Source organism: Saimiri boliviensis, chromosome 9 (assembly GCF_048565385.1).
Source record: "Saimiri boliviensis isolate mSaiBol1 chromosome 9, mSaiBol1.pri, whole genome shotgun sequence".
NCBI classification, from domain to species: domain Eukaryota; kingdom Metazoa; phylum Chordata; class Mammalia; order Primates; family Cebidae; genus Saimiri; species Saimiri boliviensis.
Genome location: NC_133457.1, coordinates 77084738 through 77102800, shown reverse-complemented (window position 1 = coordinate 77102800; position 18063 = coordinate 77084738). Strand labels below are relative to the sequence as shown.

At 42.2% G+C, this 18063-nt stretch overlaps 1 protein-coding gene across 4 annotated transcripts in view; it reads left to right on the top strand.

Moving 5' to 3' along the window:
• The window catches only part of CFAP61 (cilia and flagella associated protein 61), a 294842-nt gene that overhangs the window by 214347 nt on the left and 62432 nt on the right, over positions 1-18063 (top strand). For all 4 annotated transcript variants that reach the window (XM_010343722.3, XM_074406186.1, XM_074406187.1 and 1 more), the window contains 2 exons: positions 880-1054; positions 13042-13334. In XM_010343722.3, the coding sequence (XP_010342024.3) occupies positions 880-1054; positions 13042-13334 (468 nt within the window). The remainder of the gene's footprint in view (positions 1-879; positions 1055-13041; positions 13335-18063) is intronic.

Genomic DNA, 18063 nt, shown 5'->3' with positions numbered 1-18063 from the left:
TATTGTTGAATTTCAACCCCAGATATAATTGTTTCTGGGACAGATTATTTTGCCAAAAATGGCCACCACATCCAATTCAGTTCCACGTCCTCTTCCAAAACCTTGCCCCTTCTATTTGAAGAGATGGAGTCTCTTCCCCTAATCCTGGGCAGGCTTTTACGGCTGCTTCCATGAATCAAATATGGTGGAAGAGACACTGCTCAACTTCCAAGACTAGGTCAGAAAAGAACATAGACCTGTCTGTATTGGCTGTCTCTTTCTCAGAACACTTGCCCTTGTAACCCAGTCACCATGTTATGAGGAAGCCCAAGCCACATGGGGAGGCTGCATGTAGGTGTCTTGGCCAACAACCTCAGCTCAGATTCAGCCCTCAGCCAACATCAACTGCAAGGCAAATCATGACGATTTGTTGTCACTTTTGAATACCCAGCATATTTTCCAAGGGAAAGAAAAAGGATTGAGATAGTTAAACATCTTCAGTTGATTTCTAGACCCCCTGAGTCACCCCTAGCCTTTCAGTCTTCCTAGCTGAGGCCCCAGTCATTGTGGAACAGAAACAAACCATTCCTCATCTTGCCCTGTCTGAATTACTGTCCTGTATAACCTGGGAGCCTAATGATTGATTTTTACCATTGAGTTTTGAAATAATTTGTGACACAGCATTACATAACCAGAGCAACTTCCTCTGAGAATTGTTTCAGGTAGGAGCTTATTCTGCCTGATTTTTATTTTTTTTTTCTTACCTCAATCAAAATCTGATTGATTGTATCTGAGGACAGAAAAAGACATACTGAACATGGCTATGTCTAATTTTTTTTTTAACCATGTCGGCACTTTATCTATTACCACTGAAATAAGCATTTCTCCAACATACTTCAGGTCCCATGCCCTACAGGGGTTGATATTAGTCAACACCTGACAGGCAGAAAGGTTCCCAACAGCAGTCAGCGGCGGTACACAGGAAAAGTTCCTTGCAACCATTTCACTCTCAACGAGGAAGAGGATTGCTTTAAAGCGCTGACTTGGATAAGGAATAACTTCATCACCACAGAAGGTAAGGCTGTCGGTAACTGTGCATCCCTTCAGAATAGCGTTTTATTTTTATAATGAGTCTCATTCTTCATCTAGTTCCAGTATATAATTAGTGCCTAATTAATTCCAACCAAATCATTCATCTGTCATGCTTTGTTTTCCAGATTAATTTACAACTTGTTGTCATTTTTGGATACCCAGCATGTTTGCTGGGGAAAAGAAAAAGGCTTGAGATAGTTTAATTATCTATAATTATTTTATTATACAAAATGAATATCCAAAGAGCAAAGCATGGCTAAAATCATTAACTAATTAAAGAATAATTTAATAAGCAACCATGTTTAGCAATTATATGGAAAATATGTCTTCTTTTGTAAAGCTGAAAAGACCTAGGAAGAAAAAGGCCTGTATTGGAAGGACCTTTTCTTCTTTTCACAAGCCATTGTTCCCTTTCTTGGTGTTGCCTGCACAGTCCTTCCCACAAATGCACAGACTCGAATTGCATGCCACTTTTTAACTCGATATGAAAAAGTAAAACATTTGTGCCAATGCCTCTGCCACTCGAAAGTGTATTCTCAAGCATCTTTCTCCTTATTGCTTGAATTTCATTGAAATCACACAGTTAGTGAAACAACCAGAATAGGGCCTGGCTACCTTTGTGTCTTTAATGGAAACCTAGAAGTCAAGGTTTGGAGATGACCTACAGCAGCCCCTTTCTTTTGCCCAAAAGTGAGAGACAGTTAGTGGCCTGGTTGAGTTTAGAGTTCAGTCCAGGGATGTAAAACCACCAAGTGCCCAGAAAGTGGGCATCACTGTGTAAAATTAAACATGCTAATTTATTTAATACATGTCTGTAAATATGTCTAATAATATTTGTTAATATAATCAATACATTAAAATTAAATATAATTTCTTCTGATTTTTGGTGGACCATTTTAGTTATTAACTTTTGCAAGTTATTACATTTACTACATTAAAAAGTTACTAATTTACTGCATTCAACATTTTAAAATGAGTATCAAAATGGCATTCAATATGTTGCCGGACTCAATTTACTGATACTATTCATAGGCTGTTTGCCTTTAAATTCATAAATAGGATTGACCTGTAGTTTTCTCTTTTATGCTTTGCTTGTCAGGTTTTTGGAATCAAGGGTATGCTAGTCTCACAAAGCATTTTTGGAAGCTTTCTATATTCTTTGGGGATCTGAAATACAAAGTAACTTAAAGGGTGGACAGAAATCACCCATAAAACCAACTGAGTCTGGAACCTTTGGGTAGAGGTGGGACATATAGATAGATTATACTGGCAACCCAGAGTTTTAAAATGTCATAAAGTATTTCATACTTCATCAAAGCTTGGAATTATTATCAGTTTTGCATCTATGTATGTTTAAACCTGTTTTAACCTTTTAGTCATTCTGTAATCACTATCCCATAATCTATATAGACTCAGAGAATTTTCTAATCAGGGATAATTCTCTAATCCATGGATTGGTGAATTGTTACTGTAAAATACCAGCTAGTAAATATGTTAGACTTGGTTGAGCATGGTAGCTAACACCTGTAATCCCAGCACTTTGGGAGGCTGAGGTGGAAGGATCACTGGAGCCCAGGAGTTCGAGATCAGCCTGGGCAACACAGAAAAACCCCACCTCTACAAAAAATACCAAAAAAAACCCCAAAAAACTGGGCATGGTGGTGTACACCTATAGTCCCAGCTACTTGGGAGGCTGAAGTGGGAGGATCAATTGAGCTTGGGAAGTCAAGGCTGCAGTGAGCCCTGATTGTGCCACTGTGCTCCAGCCTCAGTGACAGAACAAGATCTTACTGTAAAAAAAATTTTTTTTAGACTTTGTAGACCATATGGTCTCTGTTGTAACTCTTCAACTCTGCCCTTCTAGTGAGCAAGTAACTACAGGCTATATGTAAATGAATCAGCATGGTCATGTTCCGATAAAACTTATTTACAAAGCCAGACGATGAGCTGTAGCTTGTAGTAACCTGCTTTTAGCAATAACATTTTTGACAAATCATTACCATGACATCAAGTCCAGACTTCCACATGTACCGTAAGTTCCCCAAAAGCACAAAAGCCAGTGGTTCAATACAAAATGCACAGTACGTTTTTAAGACTGCACCCAATCCTGTTTGTGCTTTAACCTTAAACCTTTGGCTGTTTGGGGTGTTTGGACTAGGGAGCATTTGACAAAGAAAAGGGCATTTGAAAGTGGCACTGCAAGGTCCTAAGGTGGAATGTGAGAATTTAGAAACCCCAGAGCAAGCACCACGGTCTCTTTCAAGTGCCTTCTATTGTCCTCTTGGTCCTCAGATGGGGGAAGAGCATCAGTGCTATTCTGTCGACTTGGCCAGTTGTCAGAGATGGTGATGCTGTGGCACCCCCTTAAAGGGAAGTACTTTTTCAAGATGTAAGACTGTCTCCCAGCAGCCAGTGCATAAAGCCATTTGGAGTGCCTGCTTTGTCCACCGACTAGCCAGGATAAGAAGTATGTGGAAATTAGTCTTACATGGTGATTTTCTCACATGTAGGTCTTACCTGTAGGTGATTTTTGTCAGGTCTGGTGCTTAATGACTCTCTCGGGCACCTCCCAGGTAGGTGCTCTTAATACTCAGATGCTGGGACCAAGCTCAGGGAAGCCTAACCTGGCCCAGTTAATTTAACTCTGTGTAGAGACCCTTTTCAAGTGAATTCTTAAGTAAGAAAAGTTAAGAAAAAAATGTTGACACCTTGCCTTAAGAAAACTTTCTCTTGGTATCTTTTCTGTAATTCAGTCATATTCAGACAGGACGTTAGTCCCATTCAGATCTTATTCTTGCCATTATTATTCCTGCAGCATCACTGGATCACAGTCCAAATCTCAGAGCAGGGCAGGCCTAAGACAGAAAGCCCGTCCTCAGCTGAGCCAAGAACCAATAACCACAGACAGAATTCTACCCACAGAGGCTCCCAGGAAATGCAGCAAAGAGTAGACTCCAGCGTGAGAGGGAGGCATCGACGGAGAGCCTCCTAAATCCACTGTTGGCTTCCCTGGCAGGCTGAAATATGTGTAGCAAGGAGGGCATTCCATGTAGAAGTATATATTCATTCCAAATTGCTTCAGTCGCCTCATGACCTCTAGTTCTTACTGAGACTTTGGTTATATGATACTTGAGCTTCATTACTGGGCTTTCAAATCCCTTTTCATACTGTGGAAAACCTAGTGGTCTTTCCAGAACTGCATTTTGAAAAGAAAATAGCTGTTGCAGCATTGTTTCTGAGACATCTACAGTACCATACTTGGCTGAAGCTCCAAGCCATTTCTTTGATAATTTCAGCTCTACTGCACCTCAACGTCACTTGTATCCAGCATAGTGCCTGGCACATAGTACATGCACAATAAATGTTTTTGTGAATGTAAGTGAAGACAGTTCAGGATGTAACTATTTTCCTTACCCCCACAGGGTGCATTTTATCAAAACCTTTTGCATTCAGTCTAACCTAGAAATAGATGGCCAAGTGAGATGAAGATAAGAGAACCCTTGAATGAAATTGATAATATTCTTTAAAAAGTCATCCTTGTTAATGAGAGCAATAACATGCTGGCGAAACAGGATGACCTAAGTTCTCTATCACAAATAACAGACATTTATAAGGCAGTCTAGCTCAGGTTCTGGAATCACATGACTTGGGTTCGAATCTTGGGTCTGCCGTTTCCCTGGGCAAGTTACTTAACTGCTTCGTGTCTCAGATTCCAGATAATATCTACCTCATATGGGTTCCTGTGAGGGTAAACAGAGATAAATGAGAGCACACGCCATACTCAGGACAGTCTCTAATACACAGAAAGAGTTTTATAAATAGAGGCTGCCTTCAGCATTGCTCTTACTACTACGTGTGATGGATTAAAGGTACCACCAGGGCGCTGATGAAGTTGAGGATATCATCTCTATTTAAAGACAAGGATCCGTGTACACCAGGTGCCAGTCAGCTATGCAGGCACCGTGGCCTTCAGGAAAGCCCTGGAGGCTGTGAAGTTTGGAGAAGGCCTCTCCAGGAAAGGAGGTTTTGAGCTTAGCCTTCAAAAGGGACAGGATAAGTAGGGAGAACAGCTGGGTGAGTTTGGATTGTGTCCACAAGACACTGTGCCAACAACGTGGGCTGGGCAGAGTCTCTGAAGGGCAGCAGCAGAAGATGAAGCTGGAGGCGTGGCCAGGGACAGGCTCTGGCCGGCTGCAAGCGCCCAGCCACATCCATGTTTAACTGGTTACCTTTTAGGAATGGGAGCTGACCAGATGGGGCCCGCTGTGCACAAGTAGCACTTTGGGAAAATGGCCTTTCCGTCTGTAGTACCCATGCCAGCAGAGAGAAGGGTGACCACGGGAGAATGGCTTACCACGGATGGCCGCAGCCGATCGGGCAAGGCAGCTGTGGATGCAGGAGCTGGCTGGAAGTGGCCACCCTTGCTGCCTTTGGTGGTCTTGCTGGCACGGTCACTTCTCGTTTATTTGCAAGTCAGCTATGAGATGGTGGTGTTGCAGGGTTTTTCCTTAGTTCAGCTAAAGACAGGGTCCTTGTCCGTCCCATGGCCACGAAAATGTAGGCTTGCAGACAGTTCGAAGGGTGAATAAAGCAGGGTTTTACTGGGCGAAAGGAAAAAGCAAAGGACGGCGGGGGTGGGAAGCAGGATCCTCTGCAAGGCTGGAGTCCCTGCTAGAATGCTTCCCGCTGGCTGCTTGAATCCCACACAGGAGGAGGAGGGGCCAGGCTCCTCCCCACTGCAAATGGCATGGACTTCCTGAGGCTCCACCCCAGTGTGCAGGTTGTTTGGAGTTTTTCTAGGGCCCCCCTCCCACCCGGCTGTCTCACTGGCATTTGAAGCTAGAAGCTAGAAGTCTGGCGCATGATGGAAAGCAAGGAGCATGGCTGTGTTCCTGCACATTTGAAAGGTCACACAGAGCTATCGGCGACCGTCCTGGACATTTCAGTCCTTGCTTTTTCTTCATGTCACCCTAATGACACCAGGAGGAATGTGAACGGTTTTCATCATGGTTTATTTTTACTCCCTCAGTGCTAATTTCCCCTTTTCCAAATAGTTTAGCATGTGAGTTGGGGCAAGGGAGCCGAGGAGAGTGAAAAATCATTTCATTGTGTCCATTGTTTGCGGTTGGGTGACATGTCCCTCCAGGAACCACACCCTGAATCCTGGCAAACACCAGAGCTGATACTACTAAAACCCAGGGATGTGAGGGGAGAATGATGGAGGGATTGTTCTAGAAGGACAGTGGATATTGGGCATCAAGAATAAGAGATGTTCCCAGGAGGAAGTTGGCTCTCCTCTGAACTTCTGCCCACTGCAGACACAGATACGACCCCACAGTGTAGCTCCTTCCACAGTCACTGTTTTATTTCACCATCTTCTGCTTCCAAAGGAGAACACAGTGGTTCTGTGATGGAATTAGTTCTGCCGGAGGACATGACTTTCTGGGCTGTAGAATTGGATGGATTTACGGAAGTAAATTACCCTAAACTATGAGAACTGCTCCAGTGCCATAGAGAAGAGCTGACATCCCAGGCTCAAATCCTGCTTTCAACTGCAAAGGAAACCTGCAGTGTTCCACTGGGGGGTTTCTGATAGAACCCAGCAACCCGATACATTGTAACAGTTTATGGCACTAATTGAAACTAATTGAAATTCATCTGCTATTACCTCTGTACTTTCCATGAAAATGAAAAGTAGGATGAAAGTAAAGTAAAAAATAAACTGCCTTAATGGCTCAAAATGGATCAATTATTTTCATCTTCAGCTAAATACAGTTTACTGCCTTATTAAAAGCATGTTTGTAGGAAAAGTATAACATTAAAATTCCACTGCATGCATCATCAAACAAAGCCTTTGTTATGTTATATCTAATATATTCTTCCCTTTTTATTCAGTGGAGCAGAATGGGACAGGTCACACTTCGGGCATAGAAGTCTTATGCTTTGACTTTTAAAAAGTTAAAAGAGCATTCTCTGGTGTTCTATTTGTGGGCCAGGTATATATATGTTTTTTTCTTTTTTTCCTTTTTTTTTTTTTTTTTTTGTTGTTTTTATTGTTTTTTTGTTTGTTTGTTTGTTTGTTTTTTTGAAACAGAGTCTTACTCTGCCATCCAGGCTGGAGTACAGTGGCGTGATCTCGGCTCACTGTAACCTCTGCCTCCTGGGTTCAAGTGATTCTCCTGCCTCAGCCTCCTGAGAAGCTCGGATTACAGGCATGCACCGCCACACGCATATAATTTTTGTATTTTTAGTAGAGATGGGGTTTCACCATGTTGGCCAGGCTGGACTCGACCTCCTGACCTCAAGTGATCTGCCCACCTCAGCCTCCCAAAGTGCTGGGATTACAGGCATGAGCCACCATGCCCAGCCTATTTTTTAATGAGTGTTTATGTCACAATTTATTAATATTCTGTAAGCTCTACTTAAAATTATTTCATTATCTAGTTATTTGCTGAAGACATTTAACCATATAAAATGCCAGTTGGAGTATATTTTAATAACATGTTACATGTCCATCTGCAAGTGTATTGCAGTGCTATGAGCCCTGGTTTTGAAACAGACTTACAGGGTTTGAGTCCTGCTGACCCACTTACTTGCCATGTGGCCTTGAGCTCATTATTTAACCTCTCCATGCCGGACTGTTCTGAAGATGAATGAGTCATATGTAATCACTGTATGTCTCTTTTGAAGCAGAAAAAAGAAATATAATTCTTCATTAAAATACAAAAGAATATCGTAGGTCTATACGCATATAAATCATTTAAAATAAATAAAATGTAAACTATAAAATGTAGCATATAATTCTTGTTTCTTTGGCCTTAAAAATATAATAACCATGAAGAAAATATCATGTTAGTATTGTGTACATAAATCCTGAATTTATTTCTTATACTCTTGGGATCTGACTTCATGGCCAGACCACCAGACCAGCAAATCTTTCCCTTCAAGTCCTGATTTTCTCCTTGGAGAAGCTTCATCTTTAGAGCATTGACCGTGACCATGAAATGGCAGCAGAGCATGCTTTCCAGGTGGCTAAAAGTAAAACGCTCCATTCAAAAGAATAAAATGCCTTTTTAGCATCTACTAAAAAGTTCTTTAATTACTTTTTTGATACATCTATGACTAAAAAAATTAGCACATTATTTTATTTCTTGAACTTAATTGGGAAATCAACTTAGCTTTCCTTTCCTACAAAGTCATTTTACCTTTAATTATTTGTTTTCTAACTCCTGAAACTCATACATACTGCCTTCAGGAACCAGGATGATGAAACTCGTGTTTTCCCCCCTTGATTAACAAAAATTGAAGAACTTCCTGAATCTTGGCGCATTATTCTTTTTGTTTGTTTCTTTCTTCCTTTTTTTAGATAGAGTCTCACTCTGTCACCCACCCATGGTACAATTGTGGCTCACTGCAACTTCTGCCCCCCAGGTTCAGGCGATCCTCCTACCTCGGCCTCCTGAGTAGCTGGGACTACAGGCATATGCCATCATGCCTGGCTAATTTTTTTGTGTTTTTAGTAGAAATGGGGTTTCACCATTTTGGTCAGGCTAGTTTCAAACTCTTGACCTCAAGTGATCTGCCTGCCTCAACCTCCCAAAGTGTTGGGATTACAGGCTTGAGCATTCGGCCCCAAGTTGAAACTTTAAAGTGTGATCGCCTCATGTGCATGGCCACGATCAAAATTGCTAATTTGTTCATTTATACCTTGGGAAGCCAAAGTGGGAGGATCACTTGAGGCCAGGATTTTGGAACCATCCTGGTCAATATAGCAAGACCTCGTCTCTACAAATTTTTTTTTAAAAAGAACTAATCAGGCATAGTGCCACATCCCTGCAGTCCCAGCTACTCAAGAGGCTGTGGCACGATTGCTTGAGCCCAGGAGTTCAAGACTGCAGTGAGCTATGGTTGCGCACTGCACTCCAGCCTAGGTGACAGCAAGACTCCATCTTAAAACAAAACAAAAAGCAAAAAGATCATGTGTACATTTATACCAGCATTTTAATTGGCAAGTTCTAGTGCCCTTCAGTCTGAAGTGGGGAATGGACAGTCACTCGGGTATTGATTGCATCCTCACTTTCCGTCTCTGTCTTCCCTGTTGGGCTGGAGAGGTACCCTCCTTGCTCTAGGAAGCACCCTTGCGTGTTCTGTTTCAAATGCTGCCAAGGGTTAGCAGTGAGGGAATGACTCTGGGCTCCTCCTTGCTTGCCAACTTTAATTTAGGAGCTTTGACACAGTTGCCTTTGCCTTTTTATGGGTGCTCTGCCTGAACCCCGTTCCCATCCAGATCTGTAATCAGAGTAATGCATGATTTATTCCCGAGAAGGAGTAATAAAGATTAGTCTTTCACGAAAACTTCCATGGTCATTCCCTTATCCTTTATGGAAAATCCACCCAGAGTGTTCTCATCATTGGTTATTTGCCATTTGAAAGTGGGGCAGCCCATCCTTTACCTCTGTCACCTGTTAGATGGAGTACAAAAGCTGGTCATTTCTCATCTGTTAGGTAAGCTGATCTGGGAAGGAAATGGTGACCAGATCTTTTGGTATAAAACTGATATCCAGGGGAAGTCATCAGTTTTTCCACTCTGCTTGTTTCATATGTGTCTAGAAACTTCAAAACAATGTATGTGATATCCCGGTGATGTGAAGGAAGCCCCTGCAATGCATTATCTCCTTCTAAATATTTGCAAGAACTCCATGATAACAACATGAGTGATTATGTATCAACTTCGTGCCTGGCATTGAGTCCAGAAATAAACATGAACTGAATCTCAAAATTCTTTACAAAGTAAACGTGAGCAGTGTTGCAGAAGGAACTCACAACCGCACAAAGGTGGTGAAAAGAATCTCCCACACAATGGACATATTTAAAGGCAAGAGATTGCGCCAGATGCAGAGGCCCATGCCTGTAATCCCAGCACTTTGGGAGGCCAAAGTGGGCAGATCACTTGAGGTCAAGAGTTCAAGACCACCCTGGTCAACATGTCGAAACTTCGTCTCTACTAAAAATACAAAAATTAGCCGGGCATAGTGGTGCAGGCCTGTAATTCCAGCTACTCAGGATGCTGAGGTGGGAGAATAGCTTGAACCCAAAAGCTGGAGGTTGCAGTGAGCTGAGATCACGCCACTGCATCCAGCCTGGGCGACAAGAGAGACTCTGTCTCTAAGAAAAAGGCAAGAGGTTGACCTGGTGAAGAATAGTAGGCCATCTTACATATTAATAGCTAGTTTTTATCATGTTTTCTTATATTTGTGGAGGGATGTGGTTTGACCTATAACATGTTCTTATTTATTGAATATAACAGATTATATTATCATGAAATTCTACTACATTTTGTGGGAAATGAGAGAACTATAACTAGTGATAGAAAGCCTGTTTAAATGAAAAGTTCGAGATGAAATCACGCAGGCAGTCACCCCCCATATGACCATGTTGGTTTGCACTGCTGGTCAGTAAATATTCACCTGCCGTCCCTCCTGTGTGGGGAGAGTGGACGTCCTCACTCCCGTGCTCATGGGCGTGGCCAAGAGGCTTGCTTTGGTTGGTGGAATATTAGTGGACTGACGTGGGCAGAAGCTTGACGTGTGCCTGGGCCCTTGTGCTTGTCTTTCTGTGCACCTGCATTTGGCATAGGTAGAAAATGCCTCAGGTAGCTGTCCATCCAAGCAGGATGAAACACACCTGGTGCAAACAAACCCAGCCACAAACTGGAGCCAGATCAGCTGCAATCAGTCCACCCACAGGTGTGTAGACCACCCATAACACGCTTGTTGTTGTTTGACATCGACTTTTGACATGGTTTGTTATGCAGCATTCTTATGATGATAACTGACTCTTTTTTTTTGAGACGGAGTTTCACTCTTGTTTCCCAGGCTGGAGTGCAATGGCGCGATCTCGGCTCACCACAACCTCCGCCTCCTGGGTTCAGGCAATTCTCCTGCCTCAGCCTCCTGAGTAGATGGGATTACAGGCAGGTGCCACCATGCCCACCTAATTTTTTGTATTTTTAGTAGAGACGGGGTTTCACCATGTTGACCAGGATGGTCTCGATCTCTTGACCTCGTGATCCACCTGCCTTGGCCTCCCAAAGTGCTGGGATTACAGGCATGAGCCACCACGCCTGGCGATAACTGACTCTTAAGATAACCAAAGTCTTACATTTTTGTCAGGAAATTTTGTTTCACATTAAACATAAAGATAGCCACAGCTGTTTGGAAGTTAGAATATCTAGAAATAAACCTCTGATTTTGAAATCAGAGATTTTACAAAATGTACTACCTTTGGAATTGAAAGGCATCACCCTCTCCCGCTGCCTGCAGTGCGTGGACTGCACTTGCGGGATCGGACAGCTCTCCAAATCCCAGCAGCATCGCAGGCCCAGTTTTCCATGAGCCTATGATGAAAAAGCCCAGCTCACAGCAGAGCTGCTAACAGCTACCATGAAAGAGACCAGAAAATACAAAGTCCTTAGCTGTGTGAGATCTAAACACACTTAAATTAGTTCAACTGAAAATGAATATTGTTTTGGCGACCCTATTTCAAAAGGACAGAAGACCTCAAACCTTTGACAGTTTTCGATTCAAGTTTTGCCTTTCTTGGAAGGCTGATTCTTTGTTGTGCCAGGCAGCCAAGATTCAAGTTTAGTAGCAGGTGGGAGCCTCAATAATTTAAGCAAAATGTTGCCTCTTTCAGCCAAGGAAAATGTAGCTCACGGAGGAATGTTGCATTGGAGCATCTGAACAGAGTGGGGGTCAGAGCCACAAAACTGTCCTAGCATCCTAGCGAAGGCAGGAATGGAGAGACCCCTCTCCCTCACTTCAGCACCTTTGTGGCTTTCCATAGCTGAAGAGCAGGGAGTGTGGGAGAACTTTCTAGATGGTGTTAGCTTCGGAGAAGCCATCTGAAAGTTACTGTCGTTTATTTTTCTAAGTAAACAAGACAAGCCGTCACACCTCCTTTCAATTTTGGGTTGAAAACAATTTGGGCATGATTTTCTCAACCAAATTGAATTAATACACTTGCCATGTATTTTGGCTTGTAAAATTCCTTTTCATACTATTTCATGAACATGAGAAAAACAGGGAAAGATTCAATGAAATGTACATTTTGTGGTAAAATTGGTATAACTTACCTGGAAAATTAGTCTACAGCAGTTTATTTCTTTGTGAAAATTTGAAAATGTCAGTTCAGTGTCAAAAATAGCATATACTACATTTCATTAACTTAATAGTGTCATTGATCTGAAAACTGATAAAATAGTAGAACAGCATATGTAATTGCTTCTGTAGTATTTTTGAGAACTGTAAATAGTATAGACTATTAATCATCAAAACTCTCTTACACAAGGCAAATCTGTCAAGATTATTTTGTGATTTCATTTTTGCTAACCAAAATACTGTCCTTCAGTCCCTCCAGCTAGGTCTTGACATATTAAATTCTAAAATCTTTGTAAAATTATCTGTTGAAAAGCAGAATGTTCTAACTTTTATTCTCAAAAAAGGAAAAGCTTCCTTGAAATCAATCCAGTTCAATATTTAAATATTAAAATATCAGTAACATCATTAGCATGAATTTTTTTGACCGTTGCCTTTTTGTCTGTAAGAAAGAACTAGTGTACATGCCAACGTTAGTAATTTTGTTTCCTTAATAAGTACAGCAAATTGGGAACAAAAACAAGATAAAAGGGTTTTTTTTTAGACGGTTTCATTCAGCGTAATTTCAACTTCAAATTATAAGACCATAAATGAATGTCCTACTTCTGCATTAAAAGTGCTTGACGACTTTGTGGGATGTTTTGTGTCGATTCTTTAGTAAATTATCTTGGTCGCCGTTGCTAGGTAACACCACTGGCTTCCTGCAGCTGAAAAAATGAAAGGGTTATAAGGAGCAATTCGGTATTATTAGCATTTGACTAAGGTTTTTTGGTTTTCTGAACTGTATATCTTAGCATTTTCCCTTCTTTCCTAGGGAATGTCATTGTCTATGGGAATACAATTGATACTTACACCACCGTGGAGACGCTCTTAAACCTTGGCGTGAGGGGCAGCCGCATCCACCTCGTGCGGCCCCCGCCCGCCTCCACCGTCACCTGCATCAACAACTACTCGGTGGAGAGCGCTGTGGCGGATGCGCTCAGAGCCTCCGGAGTCACCATTTACCGGGGTGCGATCCTGGCCCAGTGGAATGACGGCCTGCACCCAGACCCCATCTACAGCGCCTCCTTCACCACACCCACTGAGCCTGTCAGACTCCAGTGCTCTGTAAGTGGATCCCCGCAAACCTCACCCACCAGCCCGGGACTGCGGCCACCTCCAAGGGATTTGGGGGTCTGGAAGATTGCGGGCAGGGAGTTTGTAGTCGCAGATGTTGGATTTTGTTTTCTGTCTGTTCAGATGACCTCCTGCTGGGTAACAACCCGCCCTAGACCCAGTAGCATAAAGCAGCAACGATCGTTTGTTATTCTTCTCTCTCCTGGTCGGGGGCTTTGGCCAGGCTCAGCTGGGACATTCTCACTGGAGCTCGCTTATGCAGCCGAAGTCAGGCAGTGGGTGGGCTGGAATCGTCTCAAAAGCGTGGTCACTCACATGTCTGGCTGTCGATCCTGAATCAACTTCAGTTGAGATTTTGGCCGGAACACTTAAAAGTGGCCCCTTCATGGGACTGGCTTCCTCACAACATGATGTTTTGGGTCTGAGGGTGGTAGAGCGGAGAGAGAGGCGGTGTCAGCTGTGTCACCGTGGATGACCTGGCCTTGGAAATCAAACAGCATTCCTCTCACCACCTTCTGTCGGCTAGAGGCAAGTCGCTAGGACCAGCTCATATTCAAGGAGTGGGAAATTAGACCCTGCCTGTTCATGGAAGGGAGGTCAAAGATTTGGATGGAGAAGGACTCTCTACTGAGAGCTTGCCATGCCTCCAGGACATTCTGTCAGCTCATCATGACAGCTCTGTAAGGGGAAGTATCCTCAATTTACAGATGAGACCACTGTGGCTCTAAGTCAGTGGTGGTGCTGGTTCCCTGCCCAGGGCGGCAGGGTCCCAAGGTCTGTGCTGCCATTAACCTCTTAAGATTCTGGCAACAGCAATAGCGACTCTTTACCTATGACACGGAACCTCTGGCAGTGCGTATAGAGAGAGCACTTTCCTTTCCAGGTGGATGACACCCCACCTTCCAGCCTGTGTTCTCAGAGTTTCCAGCTCAGGAGGTTAGTAGAAGCCCTCGGGGGAGACAGAGGGAAGGGGCCAGTCCATCTCACTGAGAAGCAATGGGCCCTTGCTCAAAGGGGAGGCTGAGGTCAGTGTGAGGATCACGGTTGTGTAGGTCAAGGGTGTGTCTTAGCAGTTGTGATAAAGACTGCCTGCTAACATCCAGTGGGCAAGCCAGTTAGGGGCAGAGGTTCACAGCAGGCCCTTACCTAGGAGTAGGGGGTGATCAGCCTAAGTCAGGGTTCTCACTCAGGGGTTGCTAAGGGTTGAGGATAGCAGCTCTCACCCCTACCCCGACCCAGAGCTCAAAGGACAGGGGCTCAAAGCCGACCACTAAAAAAGACTAAAAAAGAAGACATTCTTTAGAATCTCTCATTTTTATCCTGAGATCTGTGGAAATTTTGTATTCTACTTTTTAGTGCATTCATTTATTCATTCATTACATAAATATTTATTGAATACCTACTAGGCTGTGTCCTAGGTGTTAGGGATGTAACAGTGACAAAGACAGGAAAAGTCCATTTTATTTTAAAAAGTGATACTGTCTATACATGTATGTCTTGACACTTATTTAGGACAGGAAATATCAAAATGTTTTTGCCCAAATTTTCCCTCAAAAATGGCAAACCTGGAGGATTGCCACGTTTATCCTGGAGCACCTCTAGAGGTATGTCTGTGCCCTGTTCAGGAAGCAGAGGCCTGAGAAAACCTTCATAAACATCCCATTGGTTAGCAGCTCTTCTGTCCTTTGCCTTCCTATTCAGATTGGAATCAAACTCCTGACAAAAACATCTGGCAGATTAAATTGACCCTTGAACACATGGGGAGTAAGGGCACTGATCCTCCTCACAAAGTTGAAAACCCACATATAATTTTTGACTCTCCAAAAACATAGCTACAAAAAGCCTGCCGTTGACCACAAGTCTGACTGATCACATAAACAGTTGCTTATATAAACACCTTTTATATTTGTATTTTATATGTATTATATACTCTATCCTTACAATAAAGTAAGTTAGAGAAAAGATATGAAGACAACCATAAGGAAGAGAAAATATATTTATTATTCATTAGGTGGAAATGGATCATCATAAAGGTCTTCATCGTCATTGCCTTCACATTGAGTAGGCTGAGGAGGAGAAGGAAGAGGAGGGGCGGGTCTTGCTGTCTCAGAGATGGCAGAGACAGAAAAAAAAAATCTATGTGTTAAGTGACACGCAGTTCAAATCCATGCTGTCCAAGGACAGCTGTACCAACTGCCTCAATCCAAGGCACCTTCCTGCTGCATTTTCATCCTAACGCAGTCTGGGTCAGACATCAGCCTGTTTGCTGTTGGATCCTTTCTCCTGCCTTCCCTGGTCTGCTTGGTTTCACAATGAATGGCTCCTACAGATGACATTTCCCAGGCTCTATTATTCTCTGATTTTTATCTGTATGTGGCCAACAGTTTGTTCCTGTGGGAGATTAGACATGAGAAGGGGGAGGCAGGGTAGGTGTCTCTCATGCTGTCTGCTTTGGGCAGCATCTGTTAGGCCATTAAGCACCTTTTGGCAGGGATGAATGTCCATCTTCTTCACTGTGGTCGTGGCGTTGTGGATTGAATTACATCCCCCAGAAAGATATGTTGGTGTCTTAACCCCCAGTACCAGTGAACGTGACCTTATTTGGAAATAGAATTTCTGTCGATATAAACAAGTAAAGACAAAGTCCTCCTGGGTCAAGGTGGGCCCTAAATCCGATGATCGATGTTCTTAAATAGATTTGATAGCATACAGGGACACACAATGAAGAAAGCCTCATGACAGTGGAGGCAGAGGTTGATGTGATGACAGCTGCAAGTCATGGAATAGCAGGAATTGCTAGCGACTGCCAGGAACTAGGAAGAGGCAGGGAAGGCTTCTTCCCTAGAGCCTCTGGAGGGAACATGGTCCTGACAATACCTGGATTCAGACTTCTAGTCTCCAGAACTGTGAAATAATACATTTCTCTTGTCTTCAGCTACCCAGTTTGTGGTACTTCATTACAGCAGCCCTAGAAAACTAAAGCAGGTGATGTTACAAGTGTATGTACCTACTAAAACTATCATTTTTATACCTGGAATCATACGTTTTCTATTTGGTTTCCTTTACTCAGCATGGTGATTTTGAGATTCCATATAGTTCTGTGTATCAATAGTTCATTTTTTTTATGGCTGAGTAGTATTCCATTGTATGTATACATCTCATTTTGTTTATTCATTGGCCTGCTATGCACATTTATACATGTCTTTGTGTGGATATTATTTTTATTTCTCTCATCTAGAAATCTAAAGAACGTCTAAGTCATATGACAGGTGGATGTTGACCTTTGTAAGAAGTTGCCATGTTGCTCTCCAAAGTAGCTATACCATTTTATGTTTCCATCAGCAATGTAGGAGAGTTCCAGATGCTCCATGTTCTTGTCAGCACTTGGTATTGCCAGTCTAATTTTAGCCACACTTGTGGGTGTGGCATGGTGCATGGGTGTGCTTTTTGTTTTGTTTTGTTTTGTTTTGTTTTTTAGATGAAGTCTCACTCTGTCACCAGGCTGGAGTGCAGTGGCGCGATCTTGGCTCACTGCAACCTCCGCCTCCTGGGTTCAAGCAATTCTCCTGCCTAAGCCGCCCAAGTAGCTGGGACTACAGGCGCACGCCACCGTGCCCAGCTAATTTTTGTATTTTTAGTAGAGATGGGGTTTCACCATGTTGGCCAGGATGGGCTCTATCTCTTAACCTCGTGATCCACCCGCCTCAGCCTCCCAAAGGTTGTGGTTTTTTAATTTGTGCTTTCCTGACGATTAATTATGTTTGGCATCTTTTCACGTCTTTAGTAGCCATTAGTATTTCTCCTTTTTGTGAAGTGTTCAAGCTGTTATAAATGTATTTAAAATTCTTAAATTTCCAATTGATCACTGCTAGTTTACAAAATGTGATTTTTTTGTGTATAAACATTATAACTTGAAACTTTGCTACATCACTTATTAGCTTTTGTAGTTGCTTTTTAGGGCCATGAACACGTCATGCAAATAGAGGCAGTTTGACTACTTCTTTCCTGATATTTAGGTCTTTTCTTTCAGTTACTTGCTTTATTCTATGCACTAGGACCGACAATGCAATGTTGAATAAAAGTGGGGGAAACAGACATCCTTGTGTTGTTCCATATCCCAAAGAGAACTTTTAGGCTTTCACTATTAAATATGAGAGAATTTGGCTTTGGATTTTTCTTTGGTGCTTTTTATCACACTGAAGAAGTTACCTTTTATTCCTAGTTTGTTTGGAGATTTTATCATGAATGGCTGTTGAATTTTGTTAAGCGAATTTTCCATATTTCTTAAAAAGAAATATTTTCTTAAAATTAAGAAATATTCTTAAAAAGAAATACGGAAATTTTCTTCTTAATTCTTTAATAAAGTTAATTATATTGATCAATTTTTAGAAATGTTCAGCCAACCTTAATTAAATCTCTGGAATAAACCCTAATTGGTCATAATGCATTATCTTTCTGTATATTGTTAAATGTTATTTGCCAATATGTTTTAATAATTTTCTAAACTATTTTGCAACTATATTCGTGAGAGATGATGATCTCTAATTTTCTATTTTTGTAAGGTTTTGGTATTCAAGCTATGTTGGCCTCATAAAAAAAATTTAGGCAATGTTCCCTCCTTATTTATTTTCTGAAAAAGTTTGCACAAGATTGGTATTTTTTCTTTCTTGGATGTTTGACAGAATTAACCAGTGAAACAATCTAGGTATGGAGTTTATAT